Source organism: Phalacrocorax carbo, chromosome 1 (genome assembly GCF_963921805.1).
Source record: "Phalacrocorax carbo chromosome 1, bPhaCar2.1, whole genome shotgun sequence".
Classification (NCBI taxonomy): domain Eukaryota; kingdom Metazoa; phylum Chordata; class Aves; order Suliformes; family Phalacrocoracidae; genus Phalacrocorax; species Phalacrocorax carbo.
Genome location: NC_087513.1, coordinates 131,078,755 through 131,097,677, shown reverse-complemented (window position 1 = coordinate 131,097,677; position 18,923 = coordinate 131,078,755). Strand labels below are relative to the sequence as shown.

At 43.0% G+C, this 18,923-nt stretch overlaps 1 protein-coding gene across 1 annotated transcript in view; it reads left to right on the top strand.

Moving 5' to 3' along the window:
* The first annotated feature begins 6,263 nt into the window (after positions 1–6,263).
* Positions 6,264–18,923, top strand: part of SMS (spermine synthase) — a 56,166-nt gene continuing 43,506 nt past the window's right edge. The window contains exon 1 of the mRNA XM_064474238.1: positions 6,264–6,432. Within this exon, the coding sequence (XP_064330308.1) occupies positions 6,384–6,432 (49 nt within the window). The 5' untranslated portion in view covers positions 6,264–6,383. The remainder of the gene's footprint in view (positions 6,433–18,923) is intronic.

The following is an 18,923-nucleotide window of genomic DNA, read 5'->3' as shown; positions in this document are numbered from 1 at the left end:
GGTCTCTTATTCAGGTAAAACATCTTTTCCACTGTCCTTTTTTACACCGCCTCTCTTTTGGTCATCTGTTTTAGTGCCTCTTCATGCTGCCTGGATGAATTAATAATTCTAATTTTAATCAATTTACCATTCATTCTTCTCTGTGCAGGACTTCCCTCCTTCCCTATAAACACTTTGATCAGAAAGAATAGTACTTCCTCCATGTTATGCAAGGCTAGGGTTACAAATTATTAAACCATGTATATTTTCCCCTAATTTACAGAGTTTTAAAAGGTACAAGAAGAAATTCCTTCCCTCACCAGGTATTTTGTTTTAAAGGTTTCATTGGTCTGATTTATTTTTTACATTATTTCAACTGTAACTGCTAATTTTGATCAAAAGAAAGGACAATGCTGCCCACTGGATACGGAGCGCTGTGATGAAAAACATAAGACATTTACCTTTTGTGTGTGGTTTTTTGATATCCTGGGGAAAATCTCTTTCTGCAGTCACCTGCATAACATATGAAATGATCAATCACTAGACAAGATGTTGTGACCCAGCTGGATTGGGAAAATGGACTGTGCATTATTGGTTTTGTGATTGTAATTATTAGGAAAGATAAGACAAAACAGGAGAACAGGAAAAAAAACTAGCTTATGGTAACAGAAAAATTACTCTTTTATCACTGATGGAAACAAGGCGAGGGCTATCCTGAAGTCCCAACCATATCACACGCAGCCACCCCAGCACTGGTTGTCTGACCTCACCTGAGCTGGCTATCGTTCTGCTTTATGCACAAGGAAACTGGGCATCAGAATTCAATTTTTTCCATTATGTTCTTTTTGGTTGTGAAGCACAGGTCCTGTCCTGTAACTGGGGCTGTAAGTCACCACTTGTGAGCAGTTAAGATATTCTAACAAGCTGATGCAGCTATCAAACGTAACTTGCATAAAGGAAGACTAGTACTAGCAAGCCCTGTCAATGTCTGAAGAGGTATATCCAGACTACATGACAGGAATGAGAAAGAAGGTGGACAAGCCAGGCAAGCGCTTTGATTGCTATCCAAGATAATGATCATCTGATGTGGGATTGGGATCACCTGATGAGCTGGCCATGAGATCAGATGATGACTGGGGATGAAGAAGGAGTGGAAGAGGTCATCTGATAAGAGTTATAAAAAGGTTTCTCAGGGGCTATTTTCAAACACCAAAAGGGACTGTTTATAGGATGTAGCTGTTCTGAGAGATGACACAGATGTTAAGGAAAAGCCTGACCCTGTTTTACTGCATCATGTGATGGGTTCATGGGCAAGACTGCAGTTGGGGTGGAAATGCAATGTTCACCTAGATTTTCCTTATATTTGGTTTGGGGATGAGGAAATATTAGTTGGGATTTTGGGGAATTCTGTTGTATGGTCAAACATCTATAGAAACATAGAAAGAAACTCTGTCAGGCCGTGGCATTTTGGTGGTTAAGGTTAAAAAAACCCAACCCCCAAAACCCCCACTACGTGCAGGTTAGAGGTACGACCCTGGGCTAAGCTTAGAGGATGCCGGTGGGGAGGAAAAAGGTAAGGAATGGTCTGTCAGTGGTTTCCATGGCTACTTCTCAGTGTTAGCAAAATAATTAGTCTTTGTCAAGCCTGAAACCTCATTAGTGAGTGTGCTAACACAAGTAGGGTGTCCCTGAAGCAGGTGTGCAGGGTTGACCGGGATCCTGGGGCCACTGGACCTGAGGTCTTCCCTCCGTGGTAAATAACCTCTGATCAAAAGAGGCAGACTGGAGTCTATTTGGATCAAAGGAAATCCCATCATAAAGGTTCAAATGCAGCACTCTGGCTAAAATCCAGCAGAGGGCCCTCAAAAAGCAGAGAGTATAATAGCTGCTACAATTTATGGTAGCACTTATTTAAGCAATTAATTCTTATCTGAGTTTAGGAAAACTTCCTGAAATTGTTCTCTTGTTCTGTAAGAAGTCTTACATCCTATGATATAGTTTGACTCTCCACAGTTCTTGTTTGCAGAACTTAAAAAAAAAATAAAATCCTTACTCATCTTGTAATCTACTTGAATGTTTCCTTGTTCAACTCGGTATGTTTGTTCTTAGAGACTTTTTTTCATGCTTTACAGTAAGGTGTAGGCTTCACGCTGCCTAAATTTAATTTGAAAGAGATAATTTGCTATCTTTTTTTCTTAAGTCTCCAGAGCAATGCCCCAGCAAGTCTACGTATTTGATTGTGAGCATCCAAGACGGGGGAGACAAATTGTATTTGTTTTAGTAAACACTAACATGCTCAGACACAAAAGTATAAATAAGAATGAAAGAAGTAAATTCATTAGAATACTGAGTTCTAGTTTTCTGAGCTGTATTAACCAGACATTTACCTCTAGAAAACATTAATTTGTCATTAAATAATAAGATACACCATTCTGCAAAGAGGTGAACTTCTTCATTCGTCATGATTGTGGTACAATGTTCTTACCTCAAATCAGTTTCTAAGAACAACCACTAACTTACAAGACCTTTTTCCCCACATAATACTTTTCTAAAATGAAGTATCATCTTCCCTCTCCCACCCCTCCAAATTTACCATGCCTTCTATCAATTATAAGCAAACACTAAAGGACTAGAGCTGTGTTTAAAAAAAAAACAACAACAAACCAAACATACCTGGTTAAAAAACTAACCCAATATGATGCATAAACAGAGAAGGTGATGAAACTGCTTCCAAGTGTCTGCATCAAACTCTAACCCTCTTTTGTCTGCAGCCCCTGCTTTTCCCATTTTGGTACTATCTTCTAGCAGTCGCTGCAGCATAGGGCTACATGTTTGTACATGTTATGCTTCTTATTTAATTGTACTGTATAAATGCCTCTGCTTAGCATAAATTGATTACATTTACAACATTTAAAAATACCTTGAATATACAGAATCAGCCATGGGGAGAGAACCTGTGTGCGCATGTGTATTTTAAATAGGTATGTTTGATTTCAAGGTTTTAATTATCATTGTGAGATGACCATGCTATTAATGAGTGACAAACCCATGAGATTTACTGGTATTCCTAAACAAGTGCAAACACAACCTTTGTGAACTCCTGTCTCAAATGTATTATCGCTTTAGAGACTTGTTCAGCCATTCAGAAAAAAAAGGTTATTAACACCAAGCAATCCTAGTGCACTCTAAGTAGGCTTCAGAAAGACCTGAAGTTTGTTGAAGAGGTCATTAAAAACATGAGGAAAAAAATCTTCCTGTTAAAGGATATTTCTTAGCTGTCTATGGGAAAAAGTTGTTTTTAACTTCAACTCCTGAGGTGAACTTTGGATTGCGGCACTTGTAGCTGAAATATTTTCAGACCAATGCACACAGGTGGATGTAGTCAGGGAAGATGAACTCGGAGCCTGTGATTAAAACTGCTGTTGTGCTCTGCTTGAAAAGCCTTGAGACATGGAACACTTGGTGTTTCAGTCCACTGTGGACCTGTACAGAGAACAGAGGCGATGCAGGCTAAAATGCATCTCTAGTGCAGGTTATTGCATACCACACAAGGACTTTGTCCCAACTTTTTTCCAGTGCAAGATTGTTCCCGTCAGCCTGTGTCTTTTATCTAATCTGTCCAATCTACCTGTAGAGGGTAGGGCCTCTGCCCTTGTTTTTCAGCACAAAGCTTTCCATAGTCTGGCAAATGCTGGTGTCTCAACCCTTTTTTCACTGTTGCACCCACTATTGCGGTCCCTACTGGTTTCAGAATATGCACGTAATCTTACACTGAATAAACTCTTTCCATATAGCCTGTGCTAATCTAAAAATATGATGTCATCCAAACTCCACAGCATTTGTGAAACATGTTTTAATATTCCAGCTCTTTTGATCTTGTCTCATAAATCAATCCCTCCATCTCTTTAATTATTTTAATTGCTCTCTTTAAATTCCCTTTGGTGTAATTTTCTAACAGCAAGATTCCCAAAAATATCCCAGGCATGACCTAGTTAAGTAGTATGCACAGGGTAGTCATGCCAAAGAAGCGGAAGAGAAAGGCTATTAGCTTCTTCCTCAGCAATGGGATCCTTCACACGGAGGCTTAAATTCCATGGGCTTTGTTATTGCTCTGTTCTGTAAGACCATATGTGATTTACTGTCCACTTTCACTCCTACATGTTGATATTGCAGATTTCTTCCTCTTGTTGAATCTTTTCCTACAGCTCTACCAACGTTTCCAAGACAAGCCTCTTCTTTTCCACCCATATTTCTTTTTTGCATTTGTCCGTGCTGTTTTGCCAGCTTTCCCCGCTCCACCTAACCTAATGAACAGCTGTGAAAGCCATTTATGGCTAATAACTGTCCTTTAAGTCAAAGTTTGAGAAAGACAGACTTCATACTGTTCTCTGAAATAATTCATTAGCCTTTTCATTAGCCTCTTCAGTTGAAGTCCACTACTAACCCATAATATTCCCATCCATATAAAAATGACATGGTAAAACAACTGTTTCTTTTTTTCCATAGCAAATGTAATTAAAAAGATGATGCTCCACCCCTCTTCAAGTTCCAGTCAGAAATGGTCAGCCTTAAGCAGCAAAAATAACTCCAGGAAAAGATTTGCATGACAAATTGATGGTTTTTTTTTTTTTCCCCCTGTAAAGCCAGTAAAGCTGCCCATGTGTATAGAAGGGCATAATTTAGTGAGGCACCTGGCACGTATGAACAAATACAATTGAAGGTACTTAGGTGACAACATCACTATTACCTTCTTCCAGCTATTCCACAATGGAAAGATAATGTAATAGGCTGAACTGAACAAAAGGCATGGGTTAGTTCCTTTGCTGCCACTGAAGACAGCAAAAAACAATCCAGTAAGCTCCTTTATGTAATGAGGTAACTGAAACATCTGCAGCCGCCATAAGCAAAGGCAAGACACACGTGCAATCATAAAGTACCAGGATTTTCCTGGCTGTCGCGTGGCAGCTGCATGTCTGAAAAAAAGAGCAGAGGGATCAGAGATGGCAGCAAGAAAGCACTGATTTTGGTTTAAAAAAAAAAAAAAAAAGCATGGCACAAAGAAAAATCAGAATACCTGGTGAAATGGCACCAAGAATACCCAATCTACCCAAACAGGACTATGTAATCCCCTGTAACATCCAGGATTGGATCAAAGATGTGTAATGGGAACCTGCAAAGCCCTATGCTTTAGCTAACTAATCATGAAAAAAAAAACCCCTCATAGATAGGCTGTGTCAAAGGAACACCAGCTGACTAAAATGTAGTTATTATCCCTGCCGATGTTTGTGCCTCTTTTGATCTACCTCCAGTGAATGTTTTTGCTTTGCTCAGGATGCACAGGTGGAATGGTAGCCTTCGAAACAAGGATACCGTAAGCTTGCATTGAAAAAACATTACTGCAACTTACAGAAATTATGGTATGGTAGTACATTAGACTATGCATTAATGATTACTCGTGAGCATCATCTTTTAACTGTGGAAATCACATGAAATCGCCAGGGCCGTGATACTGTGCAAATTCAACCTCAATCCTGCAAACAAATTAAAGGAACCAAGAGCTGTGAAACTTGTAGTGACCCACAAAGTTAAACATCGGTCCTATCATTAACCACCCCTAGATTGTCTGCTTTTGGGTTTGTAGCCACACGTGGCCAGTGTTATTTGTGGCTTCACCACGCCATTTTAGAGTTATCCTTTTAATATATATATATATATGTATATATATAACGACTTTAAATAAGAGGCTTTGGAGATTCTCTGGTGATGGTCCCTCCAACGCCGCGGGAGAGCCGGCGCCGCGCCAGGGCAGCGGGCAACACGCACCTCTGCGGCAGCCGAGCAGCCCCAACGCGGCCGCCACCATCGCCGCCGCAAGCTGATGGGCGGCCCCGGGACACCATGAACGGCTTCTACCGGGGGGGTGGGGGTGCCACTTCCATCCTAACGGAGATTTGGCCCCGGCAGGGTATTTCTGGGGCGTTCTGAGCAGCCCCAGCCCCAGCCCCAGCCCGCGGCCCTGCGGCGGGGCCGGCGGCCCGGCAGGCGCAGCCACCTACCGCCGCGCTGAGGCGCCGCCGCGATCCCCGCCCCGCGGGGCTCCCCCGGGCCCGGCCGGCCCCGGTGCCCGCTCCCCCCGCGGCCGCCGGCCTCGCTCCCGCCCCGCCAGGCCTCGCCGCCCGCTTCCCCCCCGCGGCGCCGCCGCCCTGCCGCCAACGGCCGCTGCCGTCCCCCCGCTCCCGGCCCGCCGCCATTGCCCCGCCCCGCCGGCCGGGCCCCGCCCCGCGCGGCGCGCCCCCACCCCCGCGGCGCCGCTGCAGCCCCCGCGCCCATATAGGCTCCGCCGCCGCGATCCCCGCGCCGCTGCTGCCGCCTCTTCCAGGCATGGCACAGGGCTCTACCTCACTATGGCAGCAGCGCGGCACAGCACCCTGGACTTCCTGCTTAGCGCCACAGGTAACCGCTGCGGCGGGAGAGGGAGGGGGCGCGTCCCCATTCCCCCCCCCCCGCCTTGGCGGTGTGTCGTGACCCGTCTCCCTTTGCCCCTGCTGCTGCCGCCGCCGCGAAAACGGCGCGGCCGTTCCTCCGCCCGTCAGGCCCCGCGCAGGCGCCCCCTCCCCGGGCCTCTCTCCGGCGTGCCCTGCCCGGCCGTGTGTCCGTCTGTCCGTCCCGTTCCCCGCCCCCCACCTCCGGCATCCACATGTGCCGGCGGGCAGGTGCCCCCGCGCTCCCCGGGCCCGCCATGCCGCCGTACCCGCCCCGGGCAGGCGGGTGGCCCGCTGCGGCCTCCTGCCCGGGGCCCGCCGCGGCGCTGCCCGCCCCGCGCTCGCTGGGGGCAGCTCGCCTCGGAGCGAGGCGGCGGTGCAGGGACCGGGGTGGGGGAGGACGGCGGGGGGTGCTGTGCGGGGCGGCCATGCAGGTGCCCTCCGGCCCCGGCCGGGCGCTGGGGAGGGCCTTCCCCGCGGGGGGAGGCGGGCCGTGGCGCGCCGCGGGCCCGGGGGGAGGGATGGCGGTCGGGCCTGGCCGTTTGCGAGCGGTCGGGCCAGGGCTCCCCGCGAAGCCCGGCGGGGCTCGGCGGCCTGGTTAGCGGAGCCCTTGCGCCGCGCTCCCGGCGGGGACGCGGGCTCGGAACCGCCGCGGAACCGGGCAGGGGTACAGTGCACCGGCGTCTTGTCACTTCGGTGCTTCCCTCACCTCGTCGCAAAAGCCGCGAGGGAAGCGATCGGCGACGAAACTCGGCTGTGGACGAGCCACCGGCTATTTCAGGGCTTTACTGCGGAGTTGTCTGTAGGGGGCACGCTCGAGCCAGAAAGCGAGCGAACCACCACGTTTCTCAACGGCCAAAATGGGTGAAAAGGTTTAATGGGGTGGGGGGGCGGGGAGCCGCCACGGGCGCCAGAACCAGGGGGCCAAGAGTGCGGATGCAGAGCAAGGCCGCCAGCTCGGGCTGGCCTCCCCCTCCGCGGCACCCTCCACTATTGTTTCCCTCTTTGGAGGCAGGGATGTGTGAGGGCAGCTCCCCGCATCTACAGATGAAATCTGTCGATAGCTTGATTTGAGAGAGATGGGTTCCTGACGCCAGGGGCTTTGCTGCGTGCTGCGCCCTTCGTGGCGTTGCTGCGTTTGCGGGTTGGAGAGCCAGGAGTAGAGAGGGGGAAGGTATCCGTGGGGTTGTGCCCAAACAGTGCACTTTAGGATAGTCTGTCCTTGTTTCATGGTGAAAGTCTTCCAGTTTCCATTTTGCAGTCAGGTTTTTGTGGTGCAACTTAGCCAGTTTAATGGTGAAGGAGATAGACCTGCCATTTTCCTTGCACCTTGTGCTTGACTGATCTAGTGTGCGCAGAATCAGGAAGGTAAACCGTTCTAAAAGCAATTTTCGTGGATGCCACCTGGTCCCCATGATGACCTCTTAGCCTGTGTAGTCCCCTGGACTATCATGGCTAATTGGCTTCTGCAGAAAAATCAGAATTACCAGGGAAAGGAGTAGGGCTAGGTGTATTGAAAATAAGCTGCAGTTATATTAGCTGATCTAAGATTTAAAAACTACACTATTAAATAGAGCGTAGTAATGATCTTAAGTATGGCCTTGCTTACAGGTAGGTTTTCTACTCCGTTCCCCTTCACTTTTGAAGACAGTGTTTGCATCTCTCTCCAATCAAGTTGGATGTGCCCAAATGGGGGTGGGGGGATGGACCAACTGCAGAAGTGTTGCTGTGTAGATCAAAGGAGGGAAGCAGCCTTCTGTTAGTTTCAGCACAATAGATGTCTTCAGTGAGATGTGAAGAACTTTCTTCTACCCAGGACAGCTCTAAAGGTGGCTTGTCCTTTTCATGTGGAGTTTTTCCTTCTCATTTAGTACTCGTGGCCCAAAGCATGGTTATCTATAGAGGAAAAATTCATGAATGTATGTTTGTATTAAAGGAGTGAGTTTAATGCTGAATCATGGATTGTAAACTGGTTGAGTTTTTACTGTAAGTTACATGGGTAATAGAACTTCTCAATGGTCTGGAATGGCATGAAATGGTACTTAGTAAAATGAGATCTGTGGTTTTGGACCTTCTGATCTTGTGAGGATAACGTGTAACCACTACATCTTGGGTGAAGCTGTGGTATCTTTACGTTTGTATTCTGGAGAATGCAGAATCTGTTACCTTCTTGGTAAATGCCTGCTCCTTATTTCTCAAGACAACAGCTGTGCCCTCAGTTTTTGACAGATATGCCTTTTTGGTAGGTATTAACATAGCTGTTAAATTTGCCAGCTTGTAGGAAGGCAAAACTTCAGTCTATGAAAACGAGTTTGTTCAGTTGTTTGTGTTTCATTGCAGTGCATCTTGCAATAACTGTATGTGGTTATGTGTCTGTTTCTTTAAGAATCTGCATATATGTGAGAGTTGTTACATATGGTTGATGAAATAATTTGAATATGGTTCTTGGTGTTCATGTTTAACACAGTAGCTATCCAATGTTCCCCTAAACCTGAAGGGAAGAAAGGCTTCACTGTTATTGCCCAGCATCAAGATTGAACGTGACTGTAAAGGATGGGATAGTATTTCTGAGATGTTAATGTTTTTGTGTTCTGTTGTGTGTGGCTTGGCTTCATCCACAGTCCTTTGAGGTTCTTGGGGAGTAAAGGGGGGTGGCTGTCTTTGGCTGTCAGTGAAAGGATCTGGAGAGCATAGCTCTGTGATAGGAGGATGGGATTTGTCATGTGTTAATACTTGTGCAGCTAATAGCTGGCAACTGCTCGTGCTGCAGAATGGTGTAGGTTCTGGTGGGTCGTTCCCACTGGCTGACTTACTTGGCATGTGCCAAATGCCTTCAATAGTAGCCCCATTTTCTTCAGGCAGTCTGATTCTCTTGGTACAGTGGACTGTGGTGCATGTCATGTACGTTCTTAGGGATTCAAATGGGTAACTGGTGAGGATCTTCAGGATGATAACTGGAATAGTATGCATTTTGTAGTGTTTACCATCATTACTTCTGTAAGGTTGATGGTTGTTGGAGGCATTGAGAGATGCCAGCAATGTCAATGAAAACATGGGTGTAGGGGGTTAGAGGAGACAAAACAAGTCCTTGTGTTGGTTTGAGATGGGGAGGATACAACACTGTCTTGGGAATGGGGCTGGATGAGATGAATGAAGCCATGTATCTCTACTAAAAGCTGTAATTTTTCTTCACGTGTCTCAATTTTTTTCATGTACTACAAAATCTACAAATTGGTCAATAGAAAAAAGGCACTTTTCTGTCTTCTGTCTCCTCTAGTTATGCATCCCATGAGTTTCTAAAAGTAATAATAAGCAGTTAGATAGAAGCAGGGCTGAATTTTTGATAGCTGGCTAACACAACCTGACTTTTCTGAGATGGTGTCCTCAAGAGCTGATTAAAGTAGCAGCTGTAGAGCTCGGTCCTTTGAGCAGAAGTATTTTGCTTATGTATGGCCCCTGAGATAAGCAGGCAGCTTCAGCAAGCGAACAGCGTTGTGTTCGTTACCATAAATTCCAAGAAGAGTGCTTTAACATTTACAAAAATGGATGCAGATTTTTTGCCTCTCTTAATTGGGGCATAGAAGGCTTTACTTGTGCCTTTCACTTCTGGCTAATGATGTTTTTGTTAGTCAATCAGAAATGAGGAATTTGAGACTCCTCAGGTTATTTAGTTTAACAACTTTATTATGAGAGTATGTAGATGCTTGATGCCTTATACCTTTACAGAATTGAGTTTAGATTACTGTATGTTGTAAATCTGATCATACATGGGAGTGTTTCCATCTCCATGCATGAATGTCTCATAAGCTTAGTTTTCTTGGTTGTTGAACAGTGAAATGATTAATGTTCTTCAAGTTTTTTTAATGGGGGGAAGGTAATACGGTGACTCTCTTGGTTTTTTTTATTTGCTTCAGAAAGTTGCTTTGAGAGGGTAAGAACTTGTTTGAAAATTAGTTTTAACTGTCTTAAAGTTTACTGTTTGGGATTATTGTTGGGGGGTGGAGGGTGAATTATATAGTTCATAGTACAGCTGCACAAACAGTTGTGCTGACAACATTCAGGGCCAGGGCACAGATCACAGAATCACAGGTTGGAAGATGAGTGAGCTGGTGGAGGAGAGCAGTGGTTACATGAGCTGACAGTTAGTGAAATAAATTCTTATAAAACTCTTGTGTGAGTTGGCATGTGATGGGCATGCCAGGGCTGTAGTGCAGGTAAGGCAATGTTCGTAAGAAAAAGGATCAGTGGATATGTGTGTCCACATGGTCTGGTTTTATTCAAATGAATGTTTTCATGGAGACAGAAAGAAGAGGACCTTTTGTGGGGTGAGCCTCCTCTTTTGGCCTGTCAGTAGCTTCGTCCCTGTCCACAGCATCCACTGCTCAATTCTGACACTGTGGAAAAACTTGGTGAGAAAATCAGGCCTGTCATCAACAGGAATATATATAAATAAAAAATGGCTAATGGCTACAGAGCTTATGTCTTGTGTTTGTGTTGTTTGATGCAGACAATATATTAAGAGATTTTTTTTAATTAATAAACTGTGTGAAAGAAAAATCTGACTTGATTTGACTTGCAAAAACTATTTAATACTTCAGTTTTTGGTGCATAACTGCACTTACTGGAGACAAACTTGACTTGCAGAATTTTTCTTGTGAAGGTTTTTTCAAGAGGGGACACTGCTTTAAAAGATAAATAAAAATAAATATCTCAGCTGAAGCATCCAGTGCCATTAACTCTACTGCCAATCCTATATCATAGACTTCTAGTCTATTTTTAAGCAGACAGGAATGCTGTCAGGTGAAGCAGTCAGGGTTGTAAAGATTTAAATAACCCTCATCCTTTTTGTTTGCTTGCAGCTGTTTAATAAACTGCATGATATACTCTAGTGTTTGACATCCTTAAAAGGGTAGTAACTAATTGGTCATACATGTTGTGTTCTGAATGAACCTTGGTTATAAGGTGTTCTAAGTGACTCTACCAAATGTTCTTTCAGCATTGAGTTTTTTACTTAGGCTATCCAATTGTTAAATATTTGAACTGTATGGAGTTAATATCTTCATCCTTGTCTTTGTTTTGATTGGAAGTATTAATGTTCTTCCTAAAGCAGAACTGCAATTTTATATGCTTGTTCTTATCTGTGCTGATCTAACCTTTTGGAGGGAGAAAGTTGACATGGCTTTGGTTTTAGTTCTGCATTACTTTGTCTTGTAGTTGAGTTTCCTTACTTTAAAGACTAATTAAAAAAAATTCTGAGGGGCCAGTATCTTAGAATCAGGAGTGCTTAAGAGAACTGAATGATGAGTGGTTTGGCTATTTGGAGGTATTAGCTCTTCTCTACCATCTCTGAAACCTCTATCTGAATGTCGAGTTGTGAAAACTCTACACAAGTTCAGCTGCTTGTGTGTGTTGAGCTGCATCCTGCTGTGATAAAGGCAGTTTGGAATTGGTGCTGGTTTGGTTTAATAAGCAGATAATGATCAGTTCTAGCCGTTGATTCATGGTTCATCCTTCAAAAAGCATGGAAATGCCAGAGAAAGCAGGAGGAGGTAACTGGCATTGGAAACTTAGTGTCTCTTGTAGAGCTTTTCCAAAAATAAGTCAGAATCTTATGAAGGAGAAAGGCTTAAACTAATAAAAAATTGTTGGCAGTTTCTAAGATTATGGATGAAACACCAATAAAACCTTTGAGCACTTTGTGTGTTATTTTTAAATTAATATTCTCTCTAATGAGCAATTCTTTTGCCTAATGTCCTAGAGATACTAAGGCTTTGTTTACTTATGAGGTGGACTCTGCTTCTGTGACTGGAGCTGGCTGCAGTTAGCATTAAAAACACATGAAGTATATTTACAGGTACTGGGTGGTGGAATGGCATCTCTGATCTTGTAGCTCAATTTGACTGGTTCTGTCAAGTATTGCGTTGTCTGAAGTGCTGAAACATCTGATTATGTGATAACACGTGGATGATATGCTTATCTCTTCTTTACCATATTGATTTATGGTATGTCTTAAAAATTTGCTGACTGCTTGACTATCATCTGTATGTGAAGACCATGTAAATAAAGATTAAATAAGACTCAAGTAAATGCCTCTGCAGCTTGCAACTCTGTTATCAACCTTGGCTAAAGGTGTGTTTGCAGCTGCAGTTCAGGAATGGGTCTGTATTAGTGTGCTCCCTTAGCAGCCTCTGTGAACAGTGCAGGCTCAGCCTGTGCTCTTGGCTGGGCTATTTTGAGTTGAGCCCTGCAGGTCTCCACAGTCTAGTTCTGACAGGCCTGGACCAAGAACTGGCCTGCTGTGTGTCAGAGCACAAGTGGGGCTTGTCAGGAGGTGTTAATACAGGAATTAATAACTCCCTATTTTTAGGAGTAAGGACTGCTGTGAATTCCTTCCCTGCTTTTGTTGGTGTCCAGTTTTGAAGATTAAAATGCTTTATCAGTAGAACTCTGAAAATATTATCTGCATCTCCAGCATGATGTCAAGTACTTAGTGGCTCTTTCCTCAGGCATGAAGGAACTGTCACCTGCAAAGGTGAAGGTTAACAGCATGGGAGATGTCTTCCATGAGTGTCTGGTTTCCTGCAGGAAGTTAAAACTGCTTTTGATGCATCAGTATTTCCCATTTCATGTACACTTCTCTGACCATGTTTTTTTAATAGCAAAATCCTTGGATGGAGAGAAAAGTACATATGACAAGTACTAATCACTTTGCTTAATACATGTGTAGAAGATGGTCAGGTACCAGCTGATGAAAGTGGTTTGAGAGATGTATGTGAACAGGAGAGGTGGTATTATTTGGGCATGCTGAAGTTCTGTTACCAAGTAAATTTTCTTTTACTGCTTTTTTTGGATGGAAGGGCTACAGATATTTCATCATGTGATAATGTTTAAAATGTGACAGTGTTTATATGGCAGTTGATGGACTTCTGTTTATGTATTACGGGGAGAGACAAATGAAGTCAGTGGAGCTGAGGTGTTGAAGACACATTTGTTGATGTTAAGGCTCAAGCTACACATCATATGAAGTAAGTCTTCTGAGTGCATAAATACCCTGTGTAAAGGTGGTATGCCAAACTTAATGTATGAGAATGTCCGTCTGCAAATGCCTTTGGCTTACCTCTTCACGTACTGCTCAGCTTTGATAATCTGTTGGGATGAAGTGTTGCAAAAAGCTTAATGAAATGCTGTCTTCCCGTAGCAAAATGAAACTTGACCAAGCAGCAAGTCTAGAAGAGTGTTTTGTGAGAATTGGATGTTTAAAAGATAAAAGACACTGTTTGTGAATTGTCCAGAACAGTAGGGCAAATATTTCTTATTGGTTTCTAGATAAGCAAATGTTGCTTCTGCATTAAAGTGGATTTGTATGAAGTGGAAAAACCTATAATAGTCTTACAGGGTAAAGTAGCAATTAGGAAAAGGAAAATTAAAAGCTGTTTTCTTAACTAAACTTCAGTGTAATTATTAAACAGCAATGTGACTTACAGAATGCCAGTCGCTGTTACTTGTGGAGGCCTACCAACGGTTTTTCTTCCAGAGTTACTGGAGGGTGCTGGGACTTCTGGTGAGCTGTGTGCACCATTCTAGAAGATCTGCATTTTAAAAAGTTGTTAACCATAACATGATGTCACATCACAACTAGATGCCAGGTATAGGAAAACCACTTTTAAAGCATATATTTTATCAAAAATACAGAAATAAATAATTTGTAAATGATTAAAGTCTCTCCCATTCACTTTGACGTTCTTTAACTCTGCATGTGATTATTGTGAAAGGTATAGCACCCTGGCAGTTCCTTGCTGCTTTTGTCTTCTTTCTGACTGTTTTTAGAGGGGTAGTACTTAAGTAGCTTCTCATTCAGAGTTGTACTGGCTGTCAGTATTTGGCATGCTTGATGTCTTAAACTTATTTTTTTGGTCTCGTGGAATGTTCTTGTAGGACTTGCCCTACCTAACTGAAGAACATTCCTCTAATAGCTGGCTGAAAATGGTACCTCAAGTGCTCCCAGCAGCAATGGAGGGCTTCTAAAAGTTTTGTCAAAAGCTGACAAGGAAAAACCCCTCTATAGGTCCCTGTGGTGGCTGCTTCTTAAATTTTGCCAGTGTGTTGTGATGCAGGACTCATCAGGAGTGAGCCTTTGGATGTTGATGAAACAAGAAGTAACCCTGTTGTTTGTACAGTAAACAAGCCAGGAGAAGTTTGCTTGCAGTGCTTGATTTTTCCCAAGTAAATCCTCAGTCATGTCAGATGATAATAAAATACTTATGCAGATTAAATCAAGGTAGATTCTGGAAGGTGATCCTTTATGTTCATTCTTTGCTTTCAAGTAGTTTCAGATTCAGACATGCTACAAGTATTTTAACCTTGACTTTGCTGGCTCTGCTGCTGTCAGCCACTGTTAACAGGGAAAGAGTTATTTTCCCATCTCTGGGTATTTTATTAATGATGCCAGTAATCAAGCTCTTTTGTAGGATAGTGTCTGTGTTTGATTGCTTATATCTTTGCACTGGTCAGATTTTCAGAGAGACCACTGTGGACAGTGCATCTTGTCTCCTACAGGTATCTCTGCAGGGCAACGGCATAATGTAGAGGCTGTGTATACCTGTTGTCATCCTGAACTCTGGCTGGTGTTCCTTGTCTAATGAGTGGGTACAGATTCTGTGCGGCAGAATTTTGGACACTACTAAATACATTTACTACTGCATGTAGTAAAAGTTTAATAACACAGCTGAGCTTCTTCACTTAAGTGATCTGTTTTAAGCTTTCTTTGAGTCAATATGCATGGCTTAATAAAATAATCTGTACACAAGTGTGGGGCTGTATGTGTAATAGCCCCCAGATAGACTTACATCTCAACTGGTCAATAGGCTTTATCCTTTCTGAGAGCTCTGAAAATGCAAAATGCCTTCAGTAAGGATCTGATCTTCTCCCGGGATTCAAGAAGATATTAATTGGGAAGTCAGTCTGTAGGCTGACAGGAAAAAAGTGCCCGTTATAAAATTTATTAATAAGCGCTTTTATGTTCATAACTAATATTAAATTAGCATTCAACTGTGAATGAGCTCTAAACTGGTAACAAATACTTTCTTCTGCTTCTTTCAATGTGCATGTTGCAGTGGCAAGTCTTCATTTGTGCTTGAAAAGACTTCGTGGTCTACCTAACTTCATTTGTGCCACGTGCTGGCTTTATTCAAGCAAGGAAATTATTTGTTTAGGTAACACTTGTATTGGCTTAGTCACTATCTTTACATTAAAGCGTGAGAACATAGTTTAATTTTGATGCTTCATTTTGCAATTTGGCTCACCTGAGGGGGTTGCTATCCTGGTAAGGGGAGGAGGGTAAAACAGAACTGTCTTGTGCAACTGGTACGATCTGTATTTCTTGATTTCTTCATTCTGCCACTTTACTCTGGTTTCTCTGCTGTACCCTCTACCTAGGTTGCATGCCTCTGCTGTATTCCAAAAGCACTGAACGCCATGGTTGTTAACACCAAACAGTAAAGTAGATGTGGAATGACCAGTGCTGCCAGGAATGTGGCATTCACTTAGAAGGAATGACAAAAAAAGTAGTTGTGTACTTGGATCTCTTACAGTGATGGTGTTCAGCGTCTGCTGCAGGTTTGATGTGCAGCAGAGGTCATGTTAAAGTAAGAAAAGCTCCTTGATACAAGGATTTCTGTCTCTAAGAAAGCATTTGTACCGATGATCCTACATGATGAGGAATAAAACTGCTGAACCTAGTTAGTATTCTTTACTTCCTCATTTAAATGATGTATTTGAAAAGTCATGGGAGACTGAGATAAAGAGTGGGAATGTTGGGGATGCTGTGATATAGTCTAGTAAACCTTATGTTCTGCTCTCTCTGATTTAATTAAAACTCCATGTTGTGGTGTTTGTTTTGTGATTGAATGTACTGAAATAATCAATGCTTTTAACTGCGTTATCTGTCCTTGTAGCAGACGTTCACTATTTAACCTTTTCAAAAAGCAGTTTTTGTCTGAAAGGCTAGATGGAAATGGAATATTGGCTTTTAAATGCTGCCAATAGAAGAGGTCTGCCACATCGCTTCCACTTGAATGTGGAGCCAAACCTACTGTTCTTGTGTATTGAATTCCAAATTATAAGATACCTTACAGTTAAGATCATGGCTGTTACATGTAACACTTTCAGATTAGTCTTACTCTGTATATGTTTACTGGTGGTACTTTGAGATCTGATGGTACCATTATTTTGCAATTTGATAATACATGCTTTTAATATTCACATCCAGTAACTAGAATTTTGTGCCCCTTGTAGTACAAACAGTAAGGCTTTAACCTCACTCATGTTGGAGTGTATTCTTATTGAGGCTGATGAGGCTACAGAAAACTTCAGGCACTTCAGATTCACAAAACATCATGGGGTATTCAATACACAAGATCACTTCTGGTTTTATGTGTACAGAAATTAAATTTTTGGTTGTACTAATACAAGAAGTTGAATACAGAAAGGGTAAAGGAGTAACTTCTTTAATGTATTTTTTTCTGTTACAGAAGAGGATGGAGCTGACAGACCTTCAGTTGCTGAAAGCTTAAGGTTTTATGTAGAGTTTTCCCTTAAAGGTGGTTAGGGAATCTTACCCTGCTTTTGTGAAAGAACTGGAAAAGCCAAGTCTCTCTTTATTAGAGCTCAAAGGAGGAAGTAGGAAAACGTGATTCTGTTACTGACTTTTAAGTACAGAGGGTAAGCAGACTGCATCTGTGGGAATGATGTGTTTGTTTTTATATACATGTGCATTTAGCACTGCTTGCAGAAGTTGGAGCACAACCATTCCTGTTCACTGTACATACAGTTGCTTTTGGCTGAATATTTACTTAGTGTTTTAAGTAAGGCTTGCTGGTTGTGTACCCTGAACTTGAGTTTTTATTGTTGTATTGGAAGGGCTAGGGAAGAGTGGCTGTGTAGCTCTTCTGTATGTCAATGTTGGGAGACTTGAAAAAAATATTTAAGGTATCTATTATTTCATAAAGGTGATACATGACTATGTGAGCTATCTTAAAAAATGTGTTCATGTGCTAGTGCCATCTGAAAGCCCCTACATATTTTGTGTTACTTTGGTCACCATTATTACTAAAGTAATAGTAGTGTTTTTGAAACTACAAGAAAAAATTCATCTTTTTAAAGGTCATCTTAGGAAAGTTGAAATAGCTTTTCTTTTTCTCCCTTGCATTCCTTTGCCTGAAGCTGTGCTTCCACAGACCTCGTTTGGGTGAGTGGCAGAGGGAAAACAAGTCAACTTTGGGAGACTCCAGCATGTGGGGAAGATGAGGGGAGAAGGTAGGTGTAGACTGTGGAAGGTGTGTGGTACTCTACCCAGGACTAGGTTCCTTGTAAATGTGGGACCTTGCAACGATTCTCTTGGCACATCTGAGCAAAGAATATGGGGCTGAAAGAAAATCGGTATTGCTCCTGTCTTCAAAAGCACAAGAAGGAAGATCCAGGTAACTATAGACCAGTCAACTTTATCTTGATACCTGGGAAAGTGATGGAGTAAATCTTGGAAACTATTTCCAAATCTGTTGAGGACTAGAAAGGTGTTTGGGTGTAGCTGACATGGTTTTACAAAGGGGAGATCATGCCTGACCCACCTGATAGCATTCTGTGGTCAAGAGACTGGCTTGATGGAGGAGGGAAGAGTAGTGATTGCTGTTTATCTAGACTTTAGCAGGGCTTTCCAAACTGTTACCAATAACATCTTCATGGATATGGTGAAGTACAGGATAGAGAAATCCACAATGACATGGATTGAAAACTGAACTACTGTGCCCAGAAGGTTGTGCTCAGCAACAAGAAGTCCACCTGGAGGCCAGTCAGTAGTAGTGTACTCGAGGGGTAGATGGTAGGGCCAATGTACTTCAATATCTTCATTAATGACTAGCAAGAATGAGGGTCAAATTCTCCTATTGGTAGCTGGGCATCTGTAGTACCTCGAGAGCTCATTCTGATTCATGATTGTTTTAACCATAATTTCAAAACGGTCACTTGGATGCACGGGGTGATTTACATTGCCTGTGGCGATTATGTGGATATGCAGGTAACTTCATGTACCTGCTGTTGTGGCACAGTACAGCTTGATTTACCTGTATTCCCTATGTAACTGGAAGTTCTCAGAGTAGGAGTTTGGGGGGTGCTCTATGGAAACTATTTAGGAAAAAGCTGCCCTCTACTCTTAATCTTCTGTATTACAGAATAATGAAATGGAGTAAGTGTACAGGGAAACTTGATGATCTCTTTTCTCAGATGGGTGAACAGTAGATGACTCTTTCTACCTGCTGCCCCTTTTTTAAAGCCTCATACCATGTATGATTTGCTGACTTCTGTGTATAAGTCAACATGATGAGGTTGATTCCCACAGGTGCAAATTGATTGAAAGGAATAACTTTAGTATAGATTTCTGCTTCCTGCTGTTCTCTGCTTTCTGGTGGC